The 26,950-nt window shown below is 45.8% G+C and overlaps 1 protein-coding gene across 1 annotated transcript in view; it reads right to left on the reverse strand.

Moving 5' to 3' along the window:
* Positions 1-26,950, reverse strand: part of nr2c2 (nuclear receptor subfamily 2, group C, member 2) — a 388,941-nt gene that overhangs the window by 163,474 nt on the left and 198,517 nt on the right. The window contains exon 6 of the mRNA XM_078210136.1: positions 23,065-23,167. Within this exon, the coding sequence (XP_078066262.1) occupies positions 23,065-23,167 (103 nt within the window). The remainder of the gene's footprint in view (positions 1-23,064; positions 23,168-26,950) is intronic.

Genomic DNA, 26,950 nt, shown 5'->3' on the forward strand with positions numbered 1-26,950 from the left:
ATATAGCTGAGGAGGACACTGGGTTGCAAGGGAGTAGAATAGACAGTATTACAGTTGATAAGGAGGATGTGCAGGATATTCTGGAGGGTCTGAAAATAGATAAATCCCCTGGTCCGGATGGGATTTATCCAAGGATTCTCTGGGAGGCAAGAGAAGTGATTGCAGAGCCTCTGGCTCTGATCTTCAGGTCGTCGTTGGCCTCTGGTATAGTACCAGAAGATTGGAGGTTAGCGAATGTTGTCCCATTGTTTAAGAAGGGGAACAGAGACTTCCCCGGGAATTATAGACCGGTGAGTCTCACTTCTGTTGTCGGCAAGATGTTGGAAAAAATTATAAGGGATAGGATTTATAGTTATTTGGAGAGTAATGAATTGATAGGTGATAGTCAGCATGGTTTTGTGGCAGGTAGGTCGTGCCTTACTAACCTTATTGAGTTTTTTGAGAAAGTGACCAAGGAGGTGGATGGGGGCAAGGCAGTGGACGTGGTATATATGGATTTTAGTAAGGCGTTTGATAAGGTTCACCATGGTAGGCTTCTGCAGAAAATGCAGATGTATGGGATTGGGGGTGATCTAGGAAATTGGATCAGGAATTGGCTAGCGGATAGGAAACAGAGGGTGGTGGTTGATAGTAAATATTCATCATGGAGTGCGGTTACAAGTGGTGTACCTCAGGGATCTGTTTTGGGGCCACTGCTGTTTGTAATATTTATTAATGATCTGGATGAGGGTATAGTTGGGTGGATTAGCAAATTTGCTGATGACACCAAAGTCGGTGGTGTGGTAGACAGTGAGGAAGGGTGTCGTAGTTTGCAGGAAGACTTAGACAGGTTGCAAAGTTGGGCCGAGAGGTGGCGGATGGAGTTTAATGCGGAGAAGTGTGAGGTAATTCACTTTGGTAGGAATAACAGATGTGTTGAGTATAGGGCTAACGGGAGGACTTTGAATAGTGTGGAGGAGCAGAGGGATCTAGGTGTATGTGTGCATAGATCCCTGAAAGTTGGGAATCAAGTAGATAAGGTTGTTAAGAAGGCATATGGTGTCTTGGCGTTTATTGGTAGGGGGATTGAATTTAGGAGTCGTAGCGTTATGTTGCAACTGTACACAACTCTGGTGCGGCCGCACTTGGAGTACTGTGTGCAGTTCTGGTCCCCACATTACAGGAAGGATGTGGAGGCTTTGGAGAGGGTGCAGAGGAGGTTTACCAGGATGTTGCCTGGTATGGAGGGGAGATCCTATGAGGAGAGGCTGAGGGATTTGGGATTGTTTTCGCTGGAAAGGCGGCGGCTGAGAGGGGATCTTATTGAAACATATAAGATGATTAGAGGTTTAGATAGGGTGGATAGTGATAGCCTTTTTCCTCTGATGGAGAAATCCAGCACGAGGGGGCATGGCTTTAAATTGAGGGGGGGTAGTTATAGAACCGATGTCAGGGGTAGGTTCTTTACCCAGAAGGTGGTGAGGGATTGGAATGCCCTGCCAGCATCAGTAGTAAATGCGCCTAGTTTGGGGGCGTTTAAGAGATCCGTAGATAGGTTCATGGACGAAAAGAAATTGGTTTAGGTTGGAGGGTCACAGTTTTTTTTTTTAACTGGTCGGTGCAACATCGTGGGCCGAAGGGCCTGTTCTGCGCTGTAATGTTCTATGTTCCACTTCCTCATCCAGGTCATTTATGAAAATGACAAACAGCAAGGGTCCCAGAACAGATCCCTGGGGCACTCCACTGGTGACCGACCTCCATTCAGAAAAAGACCCATCTACAACCACTCTCTGCCTTCTGCAGGCAAGCCAGTTCTGGATCCACAAGGCAACAGCCCCTTGGATCCCATGCCCTCTCACTTTCTCGAGAAGTCTTGCATGGGGGACCTTATCGAACGCCTTGCTGAAGTCCATGTAAACCACATCTACCGCTTTTCCTTCATCAATGTGTTTAGTCACATTTTCAAAGAACTCCACCAGGCTCGTAAGGCACAATTTGCCTTTGACAAAGCCGTGCTGACTACTTTCGAGCATACTAAACTTCTCTAAATGTTCATAAATCCTGTCCCTCAGGATCTTCTCCATCAACTTACCAACCACGGAGGTTAGACTCACTGGTCAGTAATTTCCTGGGCTATCCCTATTCCCTTTCTTGAATATAGGAACCACATCCGCAATCCTCCAATCCTCCGGAACCTCTCCCGTCTCCATCGACGACGCAAAGATCATCGCCAGAGGCTCTGCAATCTCTTCCCTCGCCTCCCACAGTAACCTGGGGTACATCCCATCCGGTCCCGGCGACTTATCTATCTTGATGCTATTCAAAATTTCCAACACATCCTCTTTCTTAATGTCGACAAACTCAATCTTCCCAGTCCGCCGCAATCCTGTAGTACAACCACCCAGGTCTTTTTCCACCGTGAATACCGAGGTAAAGTATTCATTAAGCACCTCTGCTATTTCTTCCGGTTCCGTACAGACTTTCTCACCTTCACATTTTATAGGTCCTATTCCTTCACATCTCATCCTTTTACTCTTCACATATTTATAGAACGCCTTAGGGTTCTCCTTAATCTTACCTGCCAAGGCCTTCTCCTGACCCCTTCTGGCTCTCCTAATTTCTTTCTTAAGTCCCTTCCTACAAGCTGTATACTCATCTAGATCCCTATCATCGCCTAGCTCTCTGAACCTATTGTACGCTTTCCTTTTCCTTTTGACTAGGTTCAGCACAGCTTTCGTGCACCACGGTTCCCGTAACCTACCAAAACCTCCCTGTCTCATCGGAACGTTGTCATGTCGAGCTCCAGACAAACATTCCTTGAAAGTCTGCCACCTTACTTCGGTACTTTCCCTCGAGAATACCTCCTTCCAATTTATGCCTCTAATCTCCTACCTGATGGCTTCATATTTCCCCTTACTCCAGATAAACACTTTCCTAGCTTGCCTGATCCTATCTCTTTCCAATGCTAGCGTAAAGGAGATAGAGTTATGATCACTATCCCCAAGATGCTCCCCCACTGAGAGATCCGACACCTGTCCAGGCTCATTAGCCAGTACTAGATCGAGTACAGCCTCTCCTCTTGTAGGTTTATCCACATGCTGTGTCAGGAAACCCTCCTGAACACACCTCACAAACTCCTCCCCATCCAATCCCCTTACCCTAGGGATATTCCAATCGATGTTTGGGAAATTAAAGTCTCCCATCACGACAACCCTGTTATTACTACATCTCTCCAGGATCTATTTCCCTATCTGCTCCTCAACAGCCCTGTTACTATTGGGCGGCCTATAGAAAACACCCAGGAAAGTTATCGACCCCTTCCAGCTCCGAACTTCCACCCACAGAGACTCCGTAGACAACCCCTCCACGGCGTCCACCTTCTCTACAGCTATGACACTATCCCTAATCAGCAGTCCCACTCCCCCCCGCCTTCTTCTGCCTCCCTCTCTGTCCTTTCTGAAACATCTGAAACCCGGCACCTGAAGTATCCAGTCCTGTCCCTGTCCCCAAGTCTCCGTAATGGCCACCACATCACACTTCCAAGCATCGATCCACACTCTAAGCTCATCCACTTTATTTACTACACTCCTGGTGTTAAAATAGACACATCTCAAACCTTTGGTCTGATCTCTCCCCTTCTCCATCACCCGTCTATTCTCCCTCTTACGCTGTCTACAATCCCTCTCTATTTGTGGGCTACCCTCCTCGCTCCCAGTCACCTCATCACGATTCCCTCCCCCCAACCTTTCCAGTTTAAAGTCTCTCCAGTAGCCTGAGCCAACCTTCCTGCCAGGATATTGGTCCCCCTGGGATTCAAGTGCCACCCGTCTTTTTTATAAAGGTCACACCTGCCCCTAAAGAGGTCCCAATGATCCAGGAATCCGAATCCCTGCCCCCTGCTCCAGTCCCTCAGCCACGCATTCATCCTCCACCACTCTCCATTCCTGCTCTCACTTTCCCGTGGCACAGGCAGCAATCCTGAGATTACTACCTTTGCGTTCCTCCTTCTCAACTGTCTACCTAACTCCCTATATTCTCTTTTCATGACCCCTTCCCTCTTCCTACTTATGTCAGTGGTACCAGTATGTACCACGACCTCTGGCTCCTCTCCCTCTCCCCTCAGGATATCTGGGACACGATCAGAGACATCCCGGATCCCGGCACCAGGGAGGCAGACCACCATCCGAGACTCCCGTCTGCCTCCGCAAAAACGCCTGTCCGACCCCCTTACTGTTGAGTCCACGATTAATACTGCCTTCCTCCTCCTTTCTTCAGCCCTCTGAGTTCCAGGGCCGGACTCTGCTCCAGAGACACGGCCACTGCTGCTTCCCCCCAGGTGGGCTGTCCCCCCCAGCAGTACTCAGACAGGAGTACTTATTGTGAAGGGGCACATCCACCGGGGTGCTCTCTAACACCCGAGCTTTCCTCCTCCTGGCCGTTACCCACTTGCCTGCCTCCCGTGGCCCTGGTGTGACCACCTGCTGATAGCTCCTGTCTATCACCTCCTCATTTTCCCTCACCAGACGAAGATCCTCGAGCTGCACTTCCAGTTCTCTAACACGGTCCCTTCGGAACCGCAGCTCGACACACCCATCACAGATAAGGACATCCGGGAGGCCAGGAGCCTCCAGGACCTCCCACATCCTACATTGGGAACAACAGACTGGCCTCACACTCATAATTTCCCTTCTTATTTCAAGGAACACAGAGAAACGTACTTAAGAATTAAAGTTACCCCACCTCGCCCTTTCCGCCTAAGCCCTTCGAGCCAAAGCCCTTACAGCTCTTACTCACCTCCCAGCTCACTCCGCTGCCCGCTCTCAACGCTGCCCGCTCTCAATGCTGCCCGCTCTCAACGCTGCCCGCTCACTCCGCTGCCCGCTCTCAACGCTGCCCGCTCTCAACGCTGCCCGCTCTCAACGCTGCCCGCTCTCAACGTTGCCCGCTCTCAACGCTGCCCGCTCACTCCGCTGCCCGCTCTCAACGTTGCCCGCTCTCAACGCTGCCCACTCACTCCGCTGCCCGCTCACTCCGCTGGTTAGAGCCGCCTGTTTTTTATACCTCGTGCGCTAAAAAAAACCTACAAAAACCCTTCCCACGTCACCCTGCTCCCTTCCTACGTCCGGTTCCCACTTCAACTCTTAACTAACTAAAACCCCGCGAAAAAATAAGGATTTAAAGTCGCTCTCTTACCCTATTGACTGTAGCCACCAAACACTCCTCTATCTCTTGCTCCGGTTGAACAGTGAGAGGTAGGCAGAAATGTGGGGTTGACATTACAATCAAATCAGCCATGATCTTATTGAATGGTGGAACAGATGGAGGGCTGAATGGCCTACTCCTCCTAGTTTGGATGTGTTTGTACTATATAAATACTGGTCGCTGTTGCTGTTCACTGATGCAGTTGCAGGTGTTGGCCACTAGGGTTCAAAGCTTGTTGTCACAAATCATTCAAAATGGTTCTTGAACATTTTCAAGTGTCTGATCAACTGCTTCTTTTCCGAAATAGTCAAGATTAGAGTTTAACCAAAATGTAAAATCCAAAAACTTTTCACATTTAATATGTCATTAAACTGATTCACTTTTCTTTGTCTTTGCTTACTGTATCCCTGTATAAAATCTGGGTTTTCGCTGGATATTTTTGCTCAGATTAATGACAGTGATCAGATGTGGATACCTGATTTAGCAGGGTAAAGCAGCTGAAATATTTTAATTTAGCCTCCAGTAGTTTCTGCTCAATTGTTTTTCCAGTTATTTTGAATAAAGGTTGACAAATTTCAGAAATGTTAGAATCATACAGTGCATCGAGTCTGCACCAACCACAATCCCACCCAGGCCCTATCCCATAACCCCATGCATTTACCCCAGCTAGTTCTCCTGACACGAAGGGACAATTTAGCATGGCCAATCCACCGAGAATTGGCTATGCTAAATGCCACCGAGGACGAGGGAAGGGCCGTGGATGTCGTCTATATGGACTTTAAGTGCCACCCGTCTTTTTTATAAAGGTCACACCTGCCCCTAAAGAGGTCCCAATGATCTCTTTGACAAAGTCCCTCATGGTAGGTTGGTGCAAAAGGTTGGATCTCATGGGAGAAAGGGGGAGGTGGCTAGATGGGTGGAGAACTGGCTTGGTCACAGAAGACAGAGGGTGGTAGTGGAAGGGTCTTTTTCCGGCTGGATGCCTGTGACTAGTGGTGTTCCTGCAGGGCTCTGTATTGGGACCTCTGCTGTTTGTGATTTATATAAATGATCTGGAAGAAGGTGTAACTGGGGTGATCAGTAAATTTGCGGATGACACGTAAAGTGCTGGACTTGCAGATAGTGAGGAACATTGTCAGAGGCTACAGAAGGATATAGATAGGCTGGAAATTTGGGCAAAGAAATGGCAGATGGAGTTCAATCTAGATAAATGCAAAGTGATGCATTTTGGTAGAAATAACGGAGGAGGGGAGCTATACGATAAATGGCAGAACCATAAAGGGTGTAGATACGCAGAGGGGCCTGGGTGTGCAAGTCCACAGATCCTTGAAGGTGACGTCACAGGTGGAGAAGGTAGTGAATAAGGCATATGGCATGCTTGCCTTTATTGGACAGGGCATAGAGTATAAAAGTTGGGGTCTGATGTTGCAGTTGTATAGAACCTTGGTTCGGCCGCATTTGGAATACTGCGCCCAGTTCTGGTCGCCACACTACCAGAAGGACGTGGAGACTTTAGAGAGAGTGCAGAGGAGGTTTACCAGGATGTTGCCTGGTATGGAAGGGCTTAGTTATGAGGAGAGATTGGGTAAACTGGGGTTGTTCTCACTGGAAAGACGGAGGATGAGGGGTGACCTAATAGAGGTGAATAAAATTATGAAAGGCATAGATAGGGTGAACGGTGGGAAGCTTTTTCCCAGGTCAGTGGTGACGTTCACGAGGGGTCATAGGTTCAAGGTGAGGGTATGCGCTGCTGGGCAAGGTGGTGGAGGCGGACACACTGGGAACGTTTAAGCCTTATCTAGATAGCCACATGAACGGAGTGGGAATGGAGGGATACAAAAGAATGGTCTAGTTTGGACCAGGGAGCAGCGTGGGCTTGGAGGGCCGAAGGGCCTGTTCCTGTGCTGTATTGTTCTTTGTTCTAACCCGCACATCTCTGGACTGTGGAAGTAAACCGGAGCACACGGAGGAAACCCATGCAGACACGGGGAGAATGTGCAAACGCCACACAAACGTGACCCAAGCCGGGAATCGAACCCAGGTCCCTGGCTCTGTGAGGCAGAAATGCTGACCACTGTGTCATGTGCCACTGAAGGTGATGTTTATATTTGAACTTTTTAAAATAAAAGTGCAAGTGTGTGTGAAGGAAACACAACCACCATTGACCAGCTATCGGAGTTCGTATTTTATCCTCTATCAATTTCTGAAAAATTGAGAACTGGAAACTTGAAAGGGTAAGAAAGATGTGAGAAAAACACGAGAAAGAAAATGAGTGAGTTTGTTTGGACTGATTTTGGCAAATTTTCAAAAAAGAAATCTGCAGTTGAATTTTCAAACTAATGACCCGTGTTTTGTTTATGATTACAAAAGTTACACAATTTTTCATAAGCATCAAACAAATACAGCCGCTCATTAATCTGTTTCTGCTACTGAGTGCCCTGCCACCTCTCATATCAAAAGAATAAAAAAGTCAGAAGAGGATAAAGAGGTTAGCAGGAGAGACAGAGAGAAATCGTTTTAGTTGGCACTTTTAATTCTATGAACAACAGATTTTTTTGGGGGGGGGAGAGTGAGGGTATAAAGAGATATGGAACTACGGTGTGTAAAAAATAGTTTGATGAAGTACACAATAGCCATAATCTAACTGAACTGTGCAGTCGACTCAAGGGACTGAAAATGCTCCTCCTGTTACTATGGTACAGCTCAAAACCATCTGAAACAGACAATATAGTCTCTGGAATGGCACATGAGTTTGACTAGTAATGCTAAACGTTTTAGGTGCACATTGATATCTACAAAACTTTATTTCATTAGCTTTTTGTCATATTTTGTCTGTTCTGTCATTTTAACTTTGTGTATAAATATACAGCACAACAGAAAGTGTGGTGCTGCATTTAAAAAGGCTGACTTAGTGATGCCACAACTGCAGAGGATGCATTTCCCACCCATTTGCAATTGCAGTGTTTGCATTAATGATATAACTTATATACCTTAATATACCACATTCTACAGACTATGCTTAATTCCCGTAATAGCTATTCCACATCCCCATCCTATTTACTATGTTTGATCCTCAAAAATCTACATTCTATTCTAATGTAACATACTATGCTTCATACTCAAAGGTATATTTTTCACTTATTAAATCCTCATTAAGCTTTAATCAACATATTCACGAGAAAGACCAAAATAAATAGGATCAGGTATAAGCCATCCAGCCCTACAAGCCTTCTTCACCATACAATAAAATAACACTCACAAAGTCCACTTCTCCTGCCTTCTTTAATTCCTTTATCTTTCATTCCGCTACTGATTAAAAACCTATTGATCTCAGCCTTGCAAGTTTATATAATTTTTCCCCTGTAATTTCCTGTTATGAAAATTACTTATGCAAGCTGAAATAAAACCTATATCCAATTATCTAATGGTATATTTTGTAGGTTTGTGATTCTGTAATTGGTTAATCCATCACAATTGATTAAATTTGACATCTGGGGGGTGATTCTTCCAAAAGTGCTGAATTGGCAGGAAAACTGTTCTAAATCCCGACTGTTCTGACAGTTCAGCTTCTCACCTGAATCTCTGCACTCTATGCACTGAAAAAGTCCCAGTCATGAATATCATTAAAAACAGTAAGAGTTTTAACAACACCAGGTTAAAGTCCAACATTAGCTTTTGGAGCGCTGCTCCTTCGTCAGATGGAGTGGAAATCTGCTCTCAAACAGGGCACAGAGACACAAAATCAAGTTACAGAATACTGATTAGAATGTGAATCCCTACAGCCAACCAGATCTTAAAGATACAGACAATGTGAGTGTAGGGAGCATTAAGCACAGGTTAAAGAAATGTGTTAATGCTCCCTCCACTCACAGCTCTGAAAGCTAATGGTATTTGCTACCAAATAAACCTGTTGGACTTTAACCTGGTGTTGTTAAAACTCTTACTGTATTCATCCCAGTCCAACGCCGCCATCTCCACATTATCATTAAAAACCCAGGGGGGACAGAGCCTATTCCATAGAACCCTACAGTGCAGAAAGAGGCCATTCGGCCCATCGAGTCCACACCGACAACAATCCCATCCAGGCCCTATCCCCATATCCCTACATATTTACCTGCTAATCCCTCTAACCCTCATATTTACCCGCTAATCCCTCTAATCTACGCAACCCGAGACACTAAGGGGTAATTTAGCTTGGCCAATCAACCTAACCCGCACATCTTTGGACTGTGGGAGGAAACCGGAGCACCCGGAGGAAACCCACGCAGACACGGGGACAATGTGCACACTCCGCACAGACAGTGACCCGAGCTGGGAATCGAACCCAGGTCCCTGAAGCTGTGAAGCGGCAGTGCTAACCACTGTGCTACCGTGCCGGCCCACTGTGCTACCATGCCGCCCCACGTGCCAGAGTTTGACAATTCTGGAGCTCTGCACATGCGCAGTGGTCTCAAACTGTCAGATTCCCATTTGTTGGCCAGCCTGATTGCCCCCACAACAATTCTTGGGCCAGCCCTGACCACCTCCCCCCCCCCCGCCCCTCCCGCCCGCACCGTGTCCCGGAGCACCCTAATGCCCAGGCCCCACCCCCCAGCAGTGGCAATAACCCCTTCGCCCCTGCTGACCCGGTCAGACCCCCCTGGAGGCAGCCCCACCGCCCCCCCCTCCCTCCCTCCATCCCAGACCGATCCCAATGCAGAGTGTCAGCGGGACCACCCACCTCCACCAATCGCACCTAGGCCCTGCCCATAATAGGCTCCATCCCTTTGGCACTGCCCAGTGTCCAATGGCAGTGCCAAGGTGCCCCCTGGGCATGGGCACTTTGCCCCTTGGGCAGTGCCAGAGGCACAGATTGGCACTGCCAGGGTGCCCATGCCCAGGGGGCACCAGCCTCTGCCGCCCAACCCCCTGGGGGGCCTCGATTGCTCCCCCTTCATTCCAGCGGGGTCTCTTGCTAGCTCCCTGAATGTGAGGAGCTAATCTGAACCCCACCGGAATGAAGTACTCCTGGTGGGGCGGGAGATTCGATCGGGACCTTTCAGGTCCCAATGATCAACAAATATACATACTTAAAATAGATTAAAAACAGATTTAAATGGCTTACCTGCCTTCCTGCCGGTTTCCAGCGTGGTCTGGCCGGCGACTGTTCGCCGGCTCTGGGAGATGCATGCGCAAATCCCTGTTCAAGGCTGTAGATGTGTGTCTCCCAGCTGGACCCACCAGAAAAGTGGCGGGTCGCAATGGGAGAATCATGGCCCTGAATACTGTTTGTGAGGCATATTATAAAAGCCCTGGGGTAAACCTGAACCTCTCTGAACTCAACCAACGAGGCACAGGCAGACACATTGGGTGGGATTTTACAGCCTCGCTCGATCTGAAACCATAAAATCCCGTCCGAGGTCAACGGACCTTCCCATTGTCCACCCCTGCTCCAATTCCCGTGGCGAGCAGGGGCGGTAAAATTATACCCAATGGGAGGTCAGAACATGTGCAAAGGGCATGGTGATTTAAACTGCCCACGAAAGATTGAATTAATCAACATCACGAGCTTCTGCTAATTGTACCATTTGTAGACCATTGCGAGGCTTTTAAAATTAAGCTGATGTTTTTTATTAGGTTCCAGGACATAATTGACACATTATAAAAGCTTTTACTTAAATTTTGTTTCAACTTACTAAGGACCTGACTACTGCACACAAATGAAACTTATCAAATAGCTCTGTACAGCTTCATTGTGTGGAGATGCCGGCATTGGACTGGGGTAAACACAGTAAGAAGTCTCACAACACCAGGTTAAAGTCCAACAGGTTTATTTGGTAGCAAAAGCCACGAGTTTTCGGAACAGGCTGTTCCTTCGTCAGGTGGGTGGGAGTTCTGATCATAAACAGGGCACAAGACTCAATTTACATGAATAATGATTGGAATGTGAGTCTTTACAGCTAATCAAGTCTTAAAGGTACAGACGATGTGAGTGAAGGGAGCATTAAGCACAGGTTAAAGAGATGTGTATTGTCTCCAGACAGGACAGTTAGTGAGATTTTGCACATCCAGGCAGGTTGTGGGGGTTACAGATAGTGTGACATGAACCCAATATCCCGGTTGAGGCCGTCGTCATGTGTGCTCTGCTCAGCGACTCTGCGCTGTCATGTGTCGTGAAGGCCACCTTGGAGAACGCTTACCCGGAGATCAGAGGCTGAATGCCCGTGATCGCTGAAGTGCTCCCCAACAGGAAGAGAACAGTCTTGCCTGATGATTGTCGAGCGGTGTTCATTCATCCGTTGTCATAATCTTGTACACCTCTATTAGATCTCCCCTCACTCTCCGTCTTTCCAGGGAGAACAACCCCAGTTTACCCAATCTCTCCTCATAGCTAAGACCCTCCATACCAGGCAACATCCTGGTAAACCTTCTCTGCACTCTCTCTAACGCCTTCACGTCCTTCTGGTAGTGCGGTGACCAGAACTGGATGCAGTACTCCAAATGTGGCTGAACCAGCGTTCTATACAGCTGCATTATCAGACTCCAGCTTTTATACTCTATACCCCATCCTTTAAAGGCAAGCATACCATATGCCTTCTTCACCACCTTCTCCACCTGTGTTGCCACCTTCAAGGATTTGTGGACTTGCACACCTAGGTCCCTCTGTGTTTCTATACTCTTGATGGCTCTGCCATTTATTGTATAACTCCCCCCTACATTAGTTCTTCCAAAATGCATCACTTCGCATTTATCTGGATTAAATTCCATCTGCCATTTCTCCGCCCAATTTTCCAGCCTATCTATATCCTGCTGTATTGTCCGACAATGTTCATCGCTATCCGCAAGTCCAGCCATCTTCGTGTCATCCGCAAACTTGCTGATAACACCAGTTACACCTTCTTCCAAATCATTTATATATATCACAAATAGCAGAGGTCCCAGTACAGAGCCCTGCAGGTCACAGACCTCCAGCCGGAAAAAGACCCTTCGACTGTTACCCTCTGTCTCCTGTGGCCAAGCCAGTTTTCTACCCATCGAGCCACCTCTCCTTGTATCCCATGAGCCTTAACCTTCTTAACCAACGTGCCATGAGGGGCTTTGTCAAATGCCTTACTGAAATCCATATAGACGACATCCACGGCCCTTCCTTCGTCAACCGTTTTTGTCACTTCCTCAAAAAACTCCACCAAATTTGTAAGGCACGACCTCCCTCTTACAAAACCATGCTGTCTGTCACTAGTGAGATTGTTCTGTTCTAAATGCACATACATCCTGTCTCTAAGAAAGCCCAGCAATGCCTCTACTTTCTCAGAAGACTAAGGAAATTTGGCATGTCAGCTACGACTCTCACCAACGTTGACAGATGCATCATGGAAAGCATTCTTTTTTGGTTGTATCACAGCTTGGTATGGCTCCTGCTCTGCCCAAGACCGCGAGGAACTACAAAAGGTCATGAATGTAGCCCAATCCATCACGTAAACCAGCCTCCCATCCATTGACTCTGTCTAAACTTCCCGCTGCCTCAGCAAAGCAGCCAGCATAATTATGGACCCCACACACCCTGGACATTCTCTCTTCCACCTTTTTCCTTATCTGGGAAAAAGATACAAAAGTCTGAGATCCCGTACCAACCGACTCAAGAACAGCTTCTTCCCTGCTGCTGTCAGACTTGAATGGACTTACCTTGCATTAAGTTGATCATTCTCTACACCCTAGCTATAACTGTAACATTACATTCTGCACTCTCTCGTTTCCTTCTCTGTGAACGGTATATTTTGTCTGTATAGCGCGCAAGAAACAATACTTTTCACTGTATGTTAATACATTTGACAATAATAAATCAAATCAAATCAATCAAAACTTTGGACTGTGGGAGGAAACAGGAGCACCCAGAGGAAACCCACGCAGACATGGCAAGAAAGTGCAAACTCCACACAGACAGTGAACCGAGGCCGGAATTGAACCTGAACCCTGACGCTGTGAGGCAACAGTGCGAACCACTGTGCCACCCCGAATACTGCATTTTGTGCAGCATTTGACACTTTGTCAAATGCCTTCTTGAAATCTAAGGACAGCTCATCCACAGGTTCCTCTTCACCCACATTGCTTGTTCCTTCCTCAAAGAACTCCAATAAAAAAATAGAAACATAGAAAATAGAAGTCGACGTAGGCCATTTGGCCCTTCGAGCCTGCTGCGCCATTCTTTTTGATCATAGCTGATCATCAAGTTCAATATTCTGATCCCGCTTTCCCCCCATATCCTTTGATCCCTTTAACCCCAAGATCTATATCTAATTCCTTCTTGAAATCACACAACGTTTTGGCCTCAACTACTTTCTGTGGTAATGAATTCCACAGAGTCACCACTCTCTGAGTGAAGAAATGTCTCCTCACCTCAGTCCTAAAAGGTTTACCCCTCATCCTCAAACTATGACCCCTAGGTCTGGACCCCCCCACCATCGGGAACATGCTTTCTGAATCAACCCTGTTTAATCCTATCAATTCCGATGAGATCCCCTCTCACTCTTCTAAACTCCAGTAAATATAAACCTAACCAACTTAGTCTCTCCTCATATGACAGATCTACCATCCCAGGAATCAGCCTAGTAACCTTTGATGCACTCCCTCAATAGCAGGGACATCCTTCCTCAGATAAGAACACCAAACTGCACACAACACTCCAGGTGTGGCATCACAAACGCCCTGTACAATTGCAGTAAAACTTTCCAATTCCTATACCCAAATCCTCTCGTTATAGAACAAAGGCCAACATACCTTTTACCTTTTTTACTGCCTGCTGTACCTGCGCACTTAGTTTCAGTGACTGATGCACGAGGACAAGTGTCCAAAGTATTCAAGAGGACTGAGTATCCACTTCTCTCAATTTACACCCGTTCAAATAATAATATGCTTTTGTATTATTGCTACCGAAGTAGATAATCTGACATTTATCCACATTATACTGCATCTGCCATGCATATAAGAACAAAGAACAGTACAGCACAGGAACCAGACCCTTCGGCCCTCCAAGCCTGTGCCGCTCCTTGGTCTAACTAGACCATTTGTTTGTATCCCTCCATTCCCAGACTGCTCATGTGACTATCAAGGTAAGTCTTAAACGATGCCAGCGTGTCTGCCTCCACCACCCTACTTGGCAGCGCATTCCAGGCCCCCACCACTCTCTGTGTAAAAAACATCCCTCTGATATCAGAGTTATACCTCGCCCCTCTCACCTTGAGCCCGTCACCCCTCGTGATCGTCACCTCCGACCTGGGAAAAAGCTTCCCACTGTTCACCCCATCTAAACCCTTCATAATTTTGTACACCTCTATTAGGTCTCCCCTCATTCTCCGTCTTTCCAGGGAGAACAACCGCAGTTTACCCAATCTCTCCTCATAGCTAAGACCCTCCATACCAGGCAACATCCTGGTAAACCTTCTCGGCACTCTCTCCAAAGCCTCCACGTCCTTCTGGTAGTGCGGCGACCAGAACTGGATGCAGTACTCCAAATGTGGCCTAACCAGCGTTCTATACAGCTGCAACATCAGATTCCAGCTTTTATACTCTATACCCCGTCCTATAAAGGCAAGCATACCATATGCCTTCTTCACACACTTCTCCACCTGTGTTGCCACCTTCAAGGATTTGTGGACTGTTTCTATACTCTTGATGGCTCTGCCATTTATTGTATAACTCCCCCCTACATTAGTTCTTCCAAAATGCATCACTTCGCATTTATCTGGATTAAATTCCATCTTCCATTTCTCCGCCCAATTTTCCAGCCTATCTATATCCTGCTGTATTGTCCGACAATGTTCATCGTTATCCGCAAGTCCAGCCATCTTCGTGTCATCCGCAAACTTGCTGATAACACCAGTTACACCTTCTACCAAATCATTTATATATATCACAAATAGCAGAGGTCCCAGTACAGAGCCCTGCAGAACACCACTGGTCACAGACCTTCAGTCGGAAAAAGACCCTTCGACTGTTACCCTCTGTCTCCTGTGGCCAAGCCAGTTTTCTACCCATCTAGCCACCTCTCCTTGTATCCCATGAGCCTTAACCTTCTTAACCAACCTGCCATGAGGGGCTTTGTCAAATGCCTTACTGAAATCCATATAGACGACATCCACGACCCTTCCTTCGTCAACCGTTTTTGTCATTTCCTCAAAAAACTCCACCAAATTTGTAAGGCACTATCTCCCTCTTACAAAACCATGCTGTCTGTCACTAATGAGATTGTTCTGTTCTAAATGCGCATACATCCTGTCTCTAAGAATCCTCTCCAACAACTTCCCTACCACGGACATCAAGCTCACTGACCTATAATTACCCGGGTTATCCCTGCTACCCTTCTTAAATAACGGTACCACATTCGCTATCCTCCAATCCTCAGGGATCTCACCTGTGTCCAATGAAGAGACAAAGATTTTCGTCAGAGGCCCAGCAATTACATCTCTTGTCTCCCTGAGCAGTCGAGGATAGATGCCATCAGGCCCTGGGGATTTGTCAGTTTTAATGTTACCTAAAAAACCTAACATTTCCTCCCTTTTAATGGAGATTCTCTCTAATGGGTCAACACCTCCCACTGAGACACTCCCAGTCAACAAGTCCCTCTCCTTTGTGAATACCAATGCAAAGTATTCATTTAGGGTCTCCCCTATTCCCTTGGGTTCTAAGCATAATTCCCCTCCTTTGTCCCTGAGAGGTCCGACTTTTTCCCTGACAACTCTTTTGTTCCTAACATATGAATAAAATGCCTTAGGATTCTCCTTAATCCTGTCTGCCAAGAACATTTCGTGACCTCTTTTTGCCCTCATTCATATGCCCACTCATTCAGCCTATCCAAATTACGCTGAAGCATCTCTGCATCCTCCTCAAAGCTCACGCTTCTACCCAACTTTGTAAATTTGGAGATAATACATTTACTTCCCTCTTCCAAATCCTTAATATATAATGTGAGCAATTGGTGTCCTAGCACAGATCCCTACGGTACCCCACTGGTCAGTGCCTGCCAATCGGAAAAAGACCCATGTGTGCCAACTCTTTGCTTCCTACCTGCTAACTCGCTTTCTATCCACCTCAAGACACTTCCCGCAATCCCATGCGCTTTAATATTAGTCTGTTGTGTGAGACCTTGTCAAAAGCCTTCTAAAAGTCTAAATAAACCACATCCACCAGTTTTCCTTGGTCAACTCTACTAGTTACACCCTAAAAGAATTCCAGTACCTTCATCAAGCATGATTTACCCATTATAAATTTATGCTGACTTTGTCTGATCATACCACTGCTTTCCAAATGCTAAGCTATGAAATCCTTGATAACTTCCCCAGTACTGATGTTAGGCTCACTGGTCTATAGTTCCCCATTTTCTCTCTACCTCCCTTTCTGAATAGCGGGCTTATATTAGCTACCCTCCAATCTGTAGGAAACAGTCCAGGGTCCAAAGAATTTTGGAAAATGATCACCAATGGATCTACTATTTCCAGGGCCACATCATTAAGTACGTTGGGATGAAGATCCTCAGGCCCTGGAGATTTATCCCTCTTCAATGCCATCGATTTTCCTAAAACCATTTCTCTACAAAATACTGATTTCCTTCAGCTCCTCACTAACATTTCTTTCTCTCAGAACTTCTGGTACATTATTCATGCCTTCCATTGTGAAGACAGAAACAAAGTAAAAATTTAATTCCTCAGCCATTTCTTTGTTGCCCATTACGAGTTCTCCTGTTTCTTACTGTAAGAGGCCTCATTTGTTTTTGTCAATCTTTTACTCTTTACATACTTATAGAAACATTTACAGTCAGTTTTCATGTTTCCCGCTATATTACTTTCATACTCTAGTTTCTCCTTCTTAATCAATCCCTTGGTCCTCCTTTGCTGAATTTTAAACTGCTCCCAATCTTCAGATCTATTGCTTTTTTATGCCAATTTCCTAGAATCCCTAAAGTGCAGAAGGAAGCCCTTCGGCTCATCGTGTCTGCTCCGACCACACAATACCACCCAGGCCCTATTCCCGTAACCCCACATATTTATCCTGCTAATCCCCCTAACACGAGGGTCAATTTAGCATGGCCAATCACCCTAATCTGCACATCTTTGGACTGTGGGAGGAAACCGGAGTACTCGGAGGAAACCCATGCAGACACGGGGAGAATGTGCAAACTCCACACAGACAGTGACCCGAGGCCGGAATTGAACCCGGGTCCCTGGCGCTGTGAGGCAGCAGTGCTAACCACTGTGCCACCATATGCTTCTCCCTTGAATCTTATCCTATCTTGAATTTTTCTTGTAAGCAATGATTTGGCCACAATTCCCTTACCACTCTTGCGCCAAACAGAAATAAACAACTCCTGGTGTTCACCTATTCATTCCTTAAATACCTGCCATTGCCTGTCCACTGTCCTTCCTTTCAGTAATGCTTCCCAGTCCATCATAGTCAATTCATATCTCATATCATCATAGTTACCTTTATTGAGATTCAGGACCCTGGTCTCAGGATCAACTACATCACTATGCACCTTGACAAAGAATTCTACCATGTTATGGTTACTTGTCCCCAAGAGTTCTCTCACAACTAGATTGCCAACTAATCCTTTCTCATTGCACAACACCCATAGATGCTGCCTGGTCTTATGAGGAAAGGTTGAGGGAGCTAGGACTTTTCTCTTAGAGCAGAGGAGGTTGAGAGGCGACTTAATAGAGGTTTATAAGATGATGAGGGGGATAGATAGATTGGACGTTCAGAGACTATTTCCTCGGGTGGATGTAGCTGTTACTAGGGGGCATAACTATAAGGTTCGTGGTGGAAGATATAGGAGGGATGTACGAGGTAGGTTCTTTACTCAGAGAGTGGTTGGGGTGTGGAATGGACTGCCTGCTGTGATAGTGGAGTCAGACACTTTAGGAACTTTCAAGCGGTTATTGGATAGGCACATGGAGCACACTAGAATGATAGGGAGTGGGATAGCTTGATCTTGGTTTCGGAAAAGGTTCGGCACAACATTGTGGGCCGAAGGGCCTGTACTGTGCTGTACTGTTCTATGTTCTATACAACTCCATCGTGACCTCTCTGCTTTTGTAATCCATACCCCGATTGGTAAAGGCGAGTGTGTCATATGCCTTTTCATCACTCTATTAACCTGCCTTTCCGCCTTCAGAGACCTATGGACAAATACGCCAAGGTCCCTTTGTTCTTCAGAACTTCCCAGTGTCAGAACTTTCATGGTATACCTTCTTGTCAAATTACCCCTTCCAAAGTGTATCACCTCACACTTTTCAGGGTTAAATTGCATCTGCCACTTATCCACCCATTTGACCATCCTGTCCATATCAACTGTAACCCAAGACACTCAACCTCATTGTTAACCACCAGGCCAATCTTTGTGTCATCGGCAAACTTACTGATCCTACTCCCCATATAGTCATCTGTGTCATTTATATAAATGATGAACAATAGAGGGCCCAGCACGGATCCCTGTGGTATGCCACTGGCCTCCAGTCACTAAATCAGTAAGTTTGCGGACGACACAAAATTGGCAGGACTTGCAGATAGTGAGGAGCATTGTCAGAAGCTACAGAAGGATATAGATAGACTGGAAATTTGGGCAAAGAAATGGCAGATGGAGTTCAATCCTGATAAATGCGAAGTGATGCATTTTGGTAGAAATAATGTAGGGAGGAGCTATACGATAAATGGCAGAACCATAAAGGGTGTAGATACGCAGAGGGAGCTGGGTGTGCAAGTCCACAGATCCTTGAAGGTGACGTCACAGGTGGAGAAGGTGGTGAAGAAGGCATATGGCATGCTTGCCTTTACAGGACGGGGCATAGAGTATAAAAGTTGGGGTCTGATGTTGCAGATGTATAGAACGTTGGTTCGGCCGCATTTGGAATACTGCGTCCAGTTCTGGTCGCCACACTACCAGAAGGACGTGGAGGCTTTGGAGAGAGTACAGAGGAGGTTTACCAGGATGTTGCCTGGTATGGAGGGGCTTAGTTATGAGGAGAGATTGGGGAAACTGGGGTTGTTCTCCCTGGAAAGACGGAGGATGAGGGGAGACTTAATAGAGGTGTATAAAATTATGAAAGGCATAGATAGGGTGAACGGTGGGAAGCTTTTCCCCAGGTCGGTGGTGAAGTTCACGAGGGGTCATAGGTTCAAGGTGAAGTGGGGGAGGTTTAACACAGATATCAGAAGGACGTATTTTACACAGAGGGTGGTGGGGGCCTGGAATGCGCTGCCAGGCAAGGTGGTGGAGGCGGACACACTGGGAACATTTAAGACTTATCTAGATAGTCATATGAACGGAGTGGGAATGGAGGGATACAAAAGAATGGTCTAGTTTGGACCAGGGAGTGGCACGGGCTTGGAGGGCCGAAGGGCCTGTTCCTGTGCTGTATTGTTCTTTGTTGTTTGTAAAGTTGTCATCACCCTCTGACTCCTACCGCTGAGCCAATCATGAATCCACCCGATCAGATCACATTGTATTCCACGTGTATGAGCCTTCTTAATAAGTCTCCCATGTGGGGCTTTGTCAAAGGTTTTACTGAAATCCATGTAAACTACATCAACCGCACTCCCCTCATCCACACACTTGGTTACATGCTCAAAAAATTCAATCAAATTTGTTAGGCATGACCTCCCTCTGACAAAACCATGCTGATTATCCCTAATCAAACCTTGCCTCTCCAAATGGAGATAGGTTCTCTCCTTCAGAATCTTCTCCAGTAGTTTCCCAACCACAGATGTGAGACTCACTGGTCTGTAGTTCCTTGGCTTGTCTCTACAACCTTTCTCAAATAGTGGGAGCACATTAGCTGTTCCCCAGTCCTCGGGTACCATTTCCACTCCATCTGACGAAGGAGCAGCGCTCCGAAAGCTAATGGTATTTGCTACCAAATAAACCTGTTGGACTTTAACCTGGTGTTGTTAAAACTCTTACTGTGTTCACCCCAGTCCAACGCCGGCATCTCCACATCATGACCTCCCCGGTGGCCAGGGAGGAATTAAAAATTTGGTTCAGATCCCCTGCAATTTCCTCCCTCGCCCCCCACAACAGCCTGGGACACAATTCATCCGGACCTGGAGATCTGTCCACTTTTAAGCCCACCAATACCTCGTCACTGCCTATGATAATTTTTTCTAGAGCTTCACAGTCTCTCTCCCCAAGGTCCATAACTATCTCCTCATTCTCATGGGTGAAGACAGATGTGATTTTTTTTAAAAAACCCTACCAATGTCCTCTGCCTCCAGCCACAATTACCCGCTTGGTCCTTCATGGGCCCTACTCTTTCCCTGGTTATCCTCCTCCCATTGATATACTTAGAATATCTTAGGATTTTCCCTACTTTTACCAGCCAGAGCTTTCTCATATCCCCTCTTTGCTCTCCTAATTGATTTCTTAAACTCCATTCTGCATTTTCTGTACTCCACTAATGCTTCCACAGACTTAATCCCCTTATACTTGTTAAAAGCCTCTCCTTCCCTTCTCATTGTATCCTGAATGGTTCTCTGGGCTTGTTACACCTTCCTATTACTCTAGAGGGAACATGTTGGGCCTGTACCCCTCCCCATTTCATCTTTGAATGCCCCCCACTGTTCTTCTGTAGATTTCCCCACAAGTAACTCATTCCAGTCTACCTTGGCCACATCCTGCCTTATTTTGTTAAAATCTACTCTCCTCAAACCAAATCCTTTTTCTGCAATTTGTCAATTTCTTTGTCCATAACAAATTTGAATTGAACCACATTGTGGTCGCTTTCACCAAAATGCTCCCCCACAACACATCAACCACCTGTCTGGCTTCATTCCCCAGAAGTAGATCTGGGGATGGTTGAATCCTCTACATATTGACCTAAAAGGTTTTCCTGTATACATTTTAAGAACTCTACTCCATCTAAGCCCTTAACATGATGGCTATCCCAATTAATGTTGGATAAGTTGAAACCACCTAATATAATTACCCTCTCTCCACTTCCTCCCTCAGAACATCAGTCTTGGTCCTGCCCAGGTGTACCCCGTCCAGATTGTAAAGGTCCACCTCTCCCAGAACCAGTCCCAATGCCCTAGGAATCTGAAATCCCGCCCCCCACACCATCTTTTCAGCCATGTATTCATCCTATGTGTTCTGCTGTTTCTACTATGGCGAGCACATCGCACAGGTAGTAATCCTGAGATAACTACTTTTTAGGTGCCACTTTTCAGCTTGCTTCCAAGCTGCTTATATTCTGCTTTTAGGACCTCATCCCTTTTCTGAACTATGTCGTTTGTACCAACGTGTACCACAACTACTGACTGTTCACCTCCCCCTTCAGAATGTCCTGCAACCGCTCTGCAACATCCTTGATTTCACTTTCACAAAATTATGTTCACTCTGCCGGATTGCAATGAGACTAAGTGCCTCACTATAACTTAATAACAGATTCCAGCATTTTCCCTTTGACAGATTTTAAGCAAATGGCCTATTGTTTCCAGCTTTCTGTGTTCCTCGTTTCTTGAATAGGAAAGTTACATTCTGATGGCTCCTTTCCAGAATCCAGAGAATTTTGGAAAATTACTATTTCACTTCTTCGAAGACCCTGGGATGAAGTCCATCAGGATCGAGGGTCTTGTCAGCTTTAAGTTCTAATAATTTTCACCATGTTGATTGTAACTGTTTTAAGTTCCTCCCTCCCCCTCACCTCCTGATTCACACTTAAATATAGGATGTTAATTGTATCCTCTACAGTGAAGAAATCTTCTTCTGTTAACATGGAAACATAGAAAATAGAAGCAGGAGTAGGTCATTCGGCCCTTCAAGACAGCTGTGCTATTCATTTTGATCATGGTTGATCATCAAGTTCAATATCCCGATCCCACCTTCGCCCCATATCCCTTTAGCCCCAAGAGCTATATCTAATTTCTTCTTGAAACCACACATCGTTTTGGCCTCAACTACTTTCTACTACTAGTGAATTTCACAGATTCACCACTCTCTGGGTGAAGAAATTTCTCCTCACCTCAGTCCTAAAAGGTTTCCCCATTATCCTCCAACTATGACTCCTAGTTCTGGACTCCCCCACCATCTTTCTGAATCCAACCTGTCTAATCCTGTTAGAATTTTATAAGTTTCCAAGAGATCCCCTCTCACTCTTCTAAACTCCAATGAACATAATTCTAACCGACTTAGTCTCTCCTCATAAGACAGATCTGCCATTCCAAGATTCAGCATGGTAAAACTTCACTGCATTCCCTCTATAGCAAGGACATCCTTCCTCAGATAAGGCACCAAAACTGTTCTTGACCCTTCTACCAATAGGAATAGTTTCTCCCCATCTACTCTGCCAAGACCGCTCGTGCTTTTGTATACATCTGTCAAATTTCCTCTCAGCCTTCCCTTCTCTAATGAGAATGGCCTCAACTTAGCCAATCTATCCTTTTAACTGAGTCTCTCATTCCCAGAATTATTATGAATCTTTTCTACACTCTCTAATGCCTTTACATCCTTCCTAAAATGTGGTGCCCAAAATGAGACAAAATACTCCAGTTGAGACCGAGTCAGTGCTTTATCAAAATTCAACATTATTCCTTGCTTTTATATTCAAGAATTCCATTTCTAAAACACAGTACCATATATGCCTGATTAAGCAGCTTCTCAACCTCCCATGCCATCTTCACCAATTTATATACGTATAGCCCCAGGTTTCTCCTCTCCTTCATTCCCTTTAAAATTGCGTCTTGTATTTTATAGTGCCTTTACTCATTCTTCCTATCAAAGTGAATCACTTCACACTTCCAGACATTAAATTTAATCTGCCACATGTCCACCCATTTCACCAGCCTATTTATGTCCTCTTCAAGTTCCCAATACTTTCAAGCCTTCACCTACATTAACATCACACTTTAGTTGGTGTTTACCTGACGCTTTGTCTCCACACACGACACAGTACTCGACAGGTTGTGACCGTTGCACTTCGGTTTTTATTAACAGACGTTCTACTGCAGCTGCATCTGTCACAATCTGGAAAAAGAGGGCAGTCAAAATATGACAGTAAACTTTGTGTTCTCAAGCACACTACCAACTGGAAAACTTGACTAACCAGTATTTTTGACAGCTCTTGTTTTAAAAAGCCAATCACTTTCAGTGTTCAGATAATGCGACTGTATTTAAAAATCTAGTAATAACAACCATATTGCCTTAATTGTAAAAGCTGTTCTATTGTGAAATTATTAAATTGTGTCTCTAAACAGGATTGCATGGTGGCACAGTGGTTAACACTGCTGTCTCACGGTGACAGGGACCCAGGTTCAATTCCAGCCTTGGGTAACAGTCTGTGTGGATTTTGCACATTCTCCCCTGGTCTGCATGGGTACTCTGGTTTCCTGCCATAGTCCGAAGATGTGCAGGTTAGATGGATTGTCCATGCGAAATTGCCCCTGAGTGTCTAAAGACACCTGGGTTAGGGGGATTAGCAAATGCATATGCGATATAGAGTAGTTTGATAACGTGGATTCAAAATGGACTCAGTTGTAGGAGATAGAAGGTGATGACAGAAGACTGCTTTAGTGATTGGAAGATAGTGTCCAGTGGCATACCTATTGAGTCTGCACCGACAAGCGAGAAACCCTAACCCTAACCTGACCTCCCACCTAATCCCATTTACTAGCTCTTGGCCCATAGCCTTGAATGCTCTGACGATATAGATGGGATGGTCAAATGGACAGATAAGTGGCAGATGGAATTTAACCTTGAAAATATGAGGTGATACAGTTTGGAAGGAGTAATTTAACAAGAAAGTAGTCAATGAATGGCACGACACTAGGAAGTTCTGTGGAACAAAGGAATGTTGGTGTGTTTGTCCATAGATCTCTGAAGGCGAGGGGCATGTTAGCAGGGTGGTGAAAAAGGCATATGGGACATTTGCCATTATCAATGTGATTGCACTGGAGGGGTGCAGAGGAGATTCACCAGGATGCTACCTGAGATAGTACATTTAAGTTATGAAGAGAGGTTGGATAGGCTTGGTTTGTTTTCATTGGAGCAGAGAAAAATGAGAGGCAACCTGATCGAAGTGTACAAGATTATGAGGGGCATGGACAGAGTGGATGGAAATATAGAAACAAGAAGCAGGAGTAGGCTATTCAACACTTCGAGCCTGCTTCACCGTTCAATCTGATCATGGCTGATTGTCAAGTTCAATATCTGATCCCCTTTACCCCCATATTCCTTGATCCCTTTCACCCCAAGAGCTATATCTAACTTCTTCTTGAAAATAGGAAAGATAAGGAGCAGCTGTTCCCCTTAGTTGAAGGGTCAGTCACAAGAGGACATAGGTTCAAGGTGAGGAGCAGGAGGTTTGGGGGGGATATTTGAGGAAAAACATTTTTTCCCAAAGGGTGGTGATCGTCTGAATGCACTGCCTGGGAGGGTGGTGGAGGTGAGTTGACTTACCTCCACGACCCTACCCTAACCCTAATCCTTTAAAAAGTACCTGACTGAGCACTTGGCACGTCAGAGCATTCAAGGCTATGGGCCAAGAGCTAGTAAATGGGATTAGGTGGTCAGGTGTTTCTCGCTTGTCGGTGCAGACTCAATAGGCCGAAGGGCTCTTCTGCACTGTATGATTCAATGATTCTATGAATATCATTGATCAGAAACTTAACTGGACCAGCCATATAAATACTGTGGCTACAAGAGCAGGTCAGAGGCTGCGAATTCTGCAGCGAGTAATTATCTCCTGACTCCCAAAGCCTTTCACCATCTACAAAACACAAGTCAAGAGTGTGATAGAATATGCTCCACTTGCCTTGATGAGTGCAGCTCCGACAACACTCAAGAAGCTCAACACCATCCTGGACAAAGCAGCCTGTTTGAATAGCATTCAAACATTCACTCGCTCCATCTCCGGCAAACAGTGGCAGCAGTGTGGGCCATACACAAGATGCAAGCAACTTGCTAAGGCTCCTTTGACAACACCTTCCGAACTATGACAATTCTATCCCATTGATATTCTATCAATGGGAACACCCTGCAAATTCAAAGAACAAAAAGAACAAAGAACAATACAGCACAGGAACAGGCCCTTCGGCCCTCCAACCCTGCACTGAGCATGTGTTCCTAACTAGACCATCCGTTTGTATCCCTCCATTCCCAGTCTGTTCATGTGGCTATCTAGATAAGTCTTAAATGATCCTAGTGTGTCTGCCTCAACCACCTTGCTGGGTAGTGCATTCCAGGCCCCCACCAGCCTCTGTGAAAAAATACGTTCCCTGCATATCTGTATTGAACCTTGCATTCCTTACCTTGAACTTGTGACCCCTTGTGTTTGTCATTTCTGACCTGGGAAAAAGCTCCCAACTGTTCACCCTATCTATGCCCTTTACAATTTTATAAACTTCTATTAGGTCGCCCCTCAACCTCCGTCTTTCCAGGGAGAACAACCCTTGTTTACTCAATCTCCCCTCATAGCTAATACCCTCCATACCAGGCAACATCCTGGTAAACCTTTTCTGTACTCTCTCCAAAGCCTCAACGTCCTTCTGGTAGTGCGGCGACCAGAACTGGACGCAGTATTCCAAATGTGGCCTAACCAACGTTCTATATAACTGCAACATCATATGCCAACTTTTATACTCTATGCCCCGTCCAATAAAGGCAAGCATGCCATATGCCTTCTTCACCACCTTTTCCACCTGTGCTGCCACCTTTAAGAATCTGTGGACTTGCACACCCAGATCCCTCTGTGTGTCCATACCCCTGATGGTTCTGCCATTTATTGTATAGCTCCCCCCTGCATTAGAACTACCAAAATGCATCACTTCGCATTTATCTGGATTAAATTCCATCTGCCATTTCTCCGCCCAATTTTCCAGCCTATCAATATCCTGCTGTATTCTCTGACAATGTTCATCATTATCCGCAACTCCAGTAATCTTTGTGTCGTCTGCAAACTTACTATTCAGACCAGCTCCATCTTCTTCCAAATCATTTATATATATCACAAACAGCAGAGGTCCCAGTACAGAGCCCTGCGGAACACCACTAGTCACAGACCTCCAATCAGAAAAAGACCCCTCCACTGCTACCCTCTGTCTTCTATGGCCAAGCCAGTTCTGTACCCATCTAGCTCGTTCACCTTTGATCCCGTGAGATTTAACCTTTTGCACCAGCCTGTGATGAGGGACCTTGTCAAATGCTTTACTAAAATCCATGTAGACGACATCCACGGCCCTTCCCTCGTCAAACATTTTTGTCACCTCCTCAAAAAACTCAACCAAATTTGTGAGGCATGACCTCCCTCATACAAAACCATGTTGTCTATCGCTAATGAGATTATTCAGTTCTAAATGTGTATATATCCTATCTCTAAGAATCTTCTCCAACAATTTCCCTACCACGGACGTCAGGCTCACTGGCCTATAATTACCCGGGTTATCCTTGCTACCCTTCTTAAATAACAGGACCACATTTGCTATCCTCCAATCCTCTGGGACCTCACCTGTGTCCAATGAAGAAACAAAGATTTCTGTTAGAGGCCCAGCAATTTCATCTCTTGTCTCTCTCAGTAATCTAGGACAGATGCCATCTGGCTCTGGGGATTTGTCTACCTTAATGCTTCCTAAAAAACCTAACACTTCCTCCCTTGTAATTGCAATTTGTTCTAACGGGTCTACACATCCCTCTGAGACACTACCAATCAACATGTCCCTCTCCTTTGTGAATGCAAAGTATTCATTTAGGATCTCACCTACTTCCTTGGGTTCTAAGCATAGTTCCCCTCCTTTGTTCTTGAGAGGTCCGACT

This window comes from Mustelus asterias, chromosome 3 (assembly GCF_964213995.1).
Source record: "Mustelus asterias chromosome 3, sMusAst1.hap1.1, whole genome shotgun sequence".
Taxonomy (NCBI): Eukaryota; Metazoa; Chordata; class Chondrichthyes; order Carcharhiniformes; family Triakidae; genus Mustelus; species Mustelus asterias.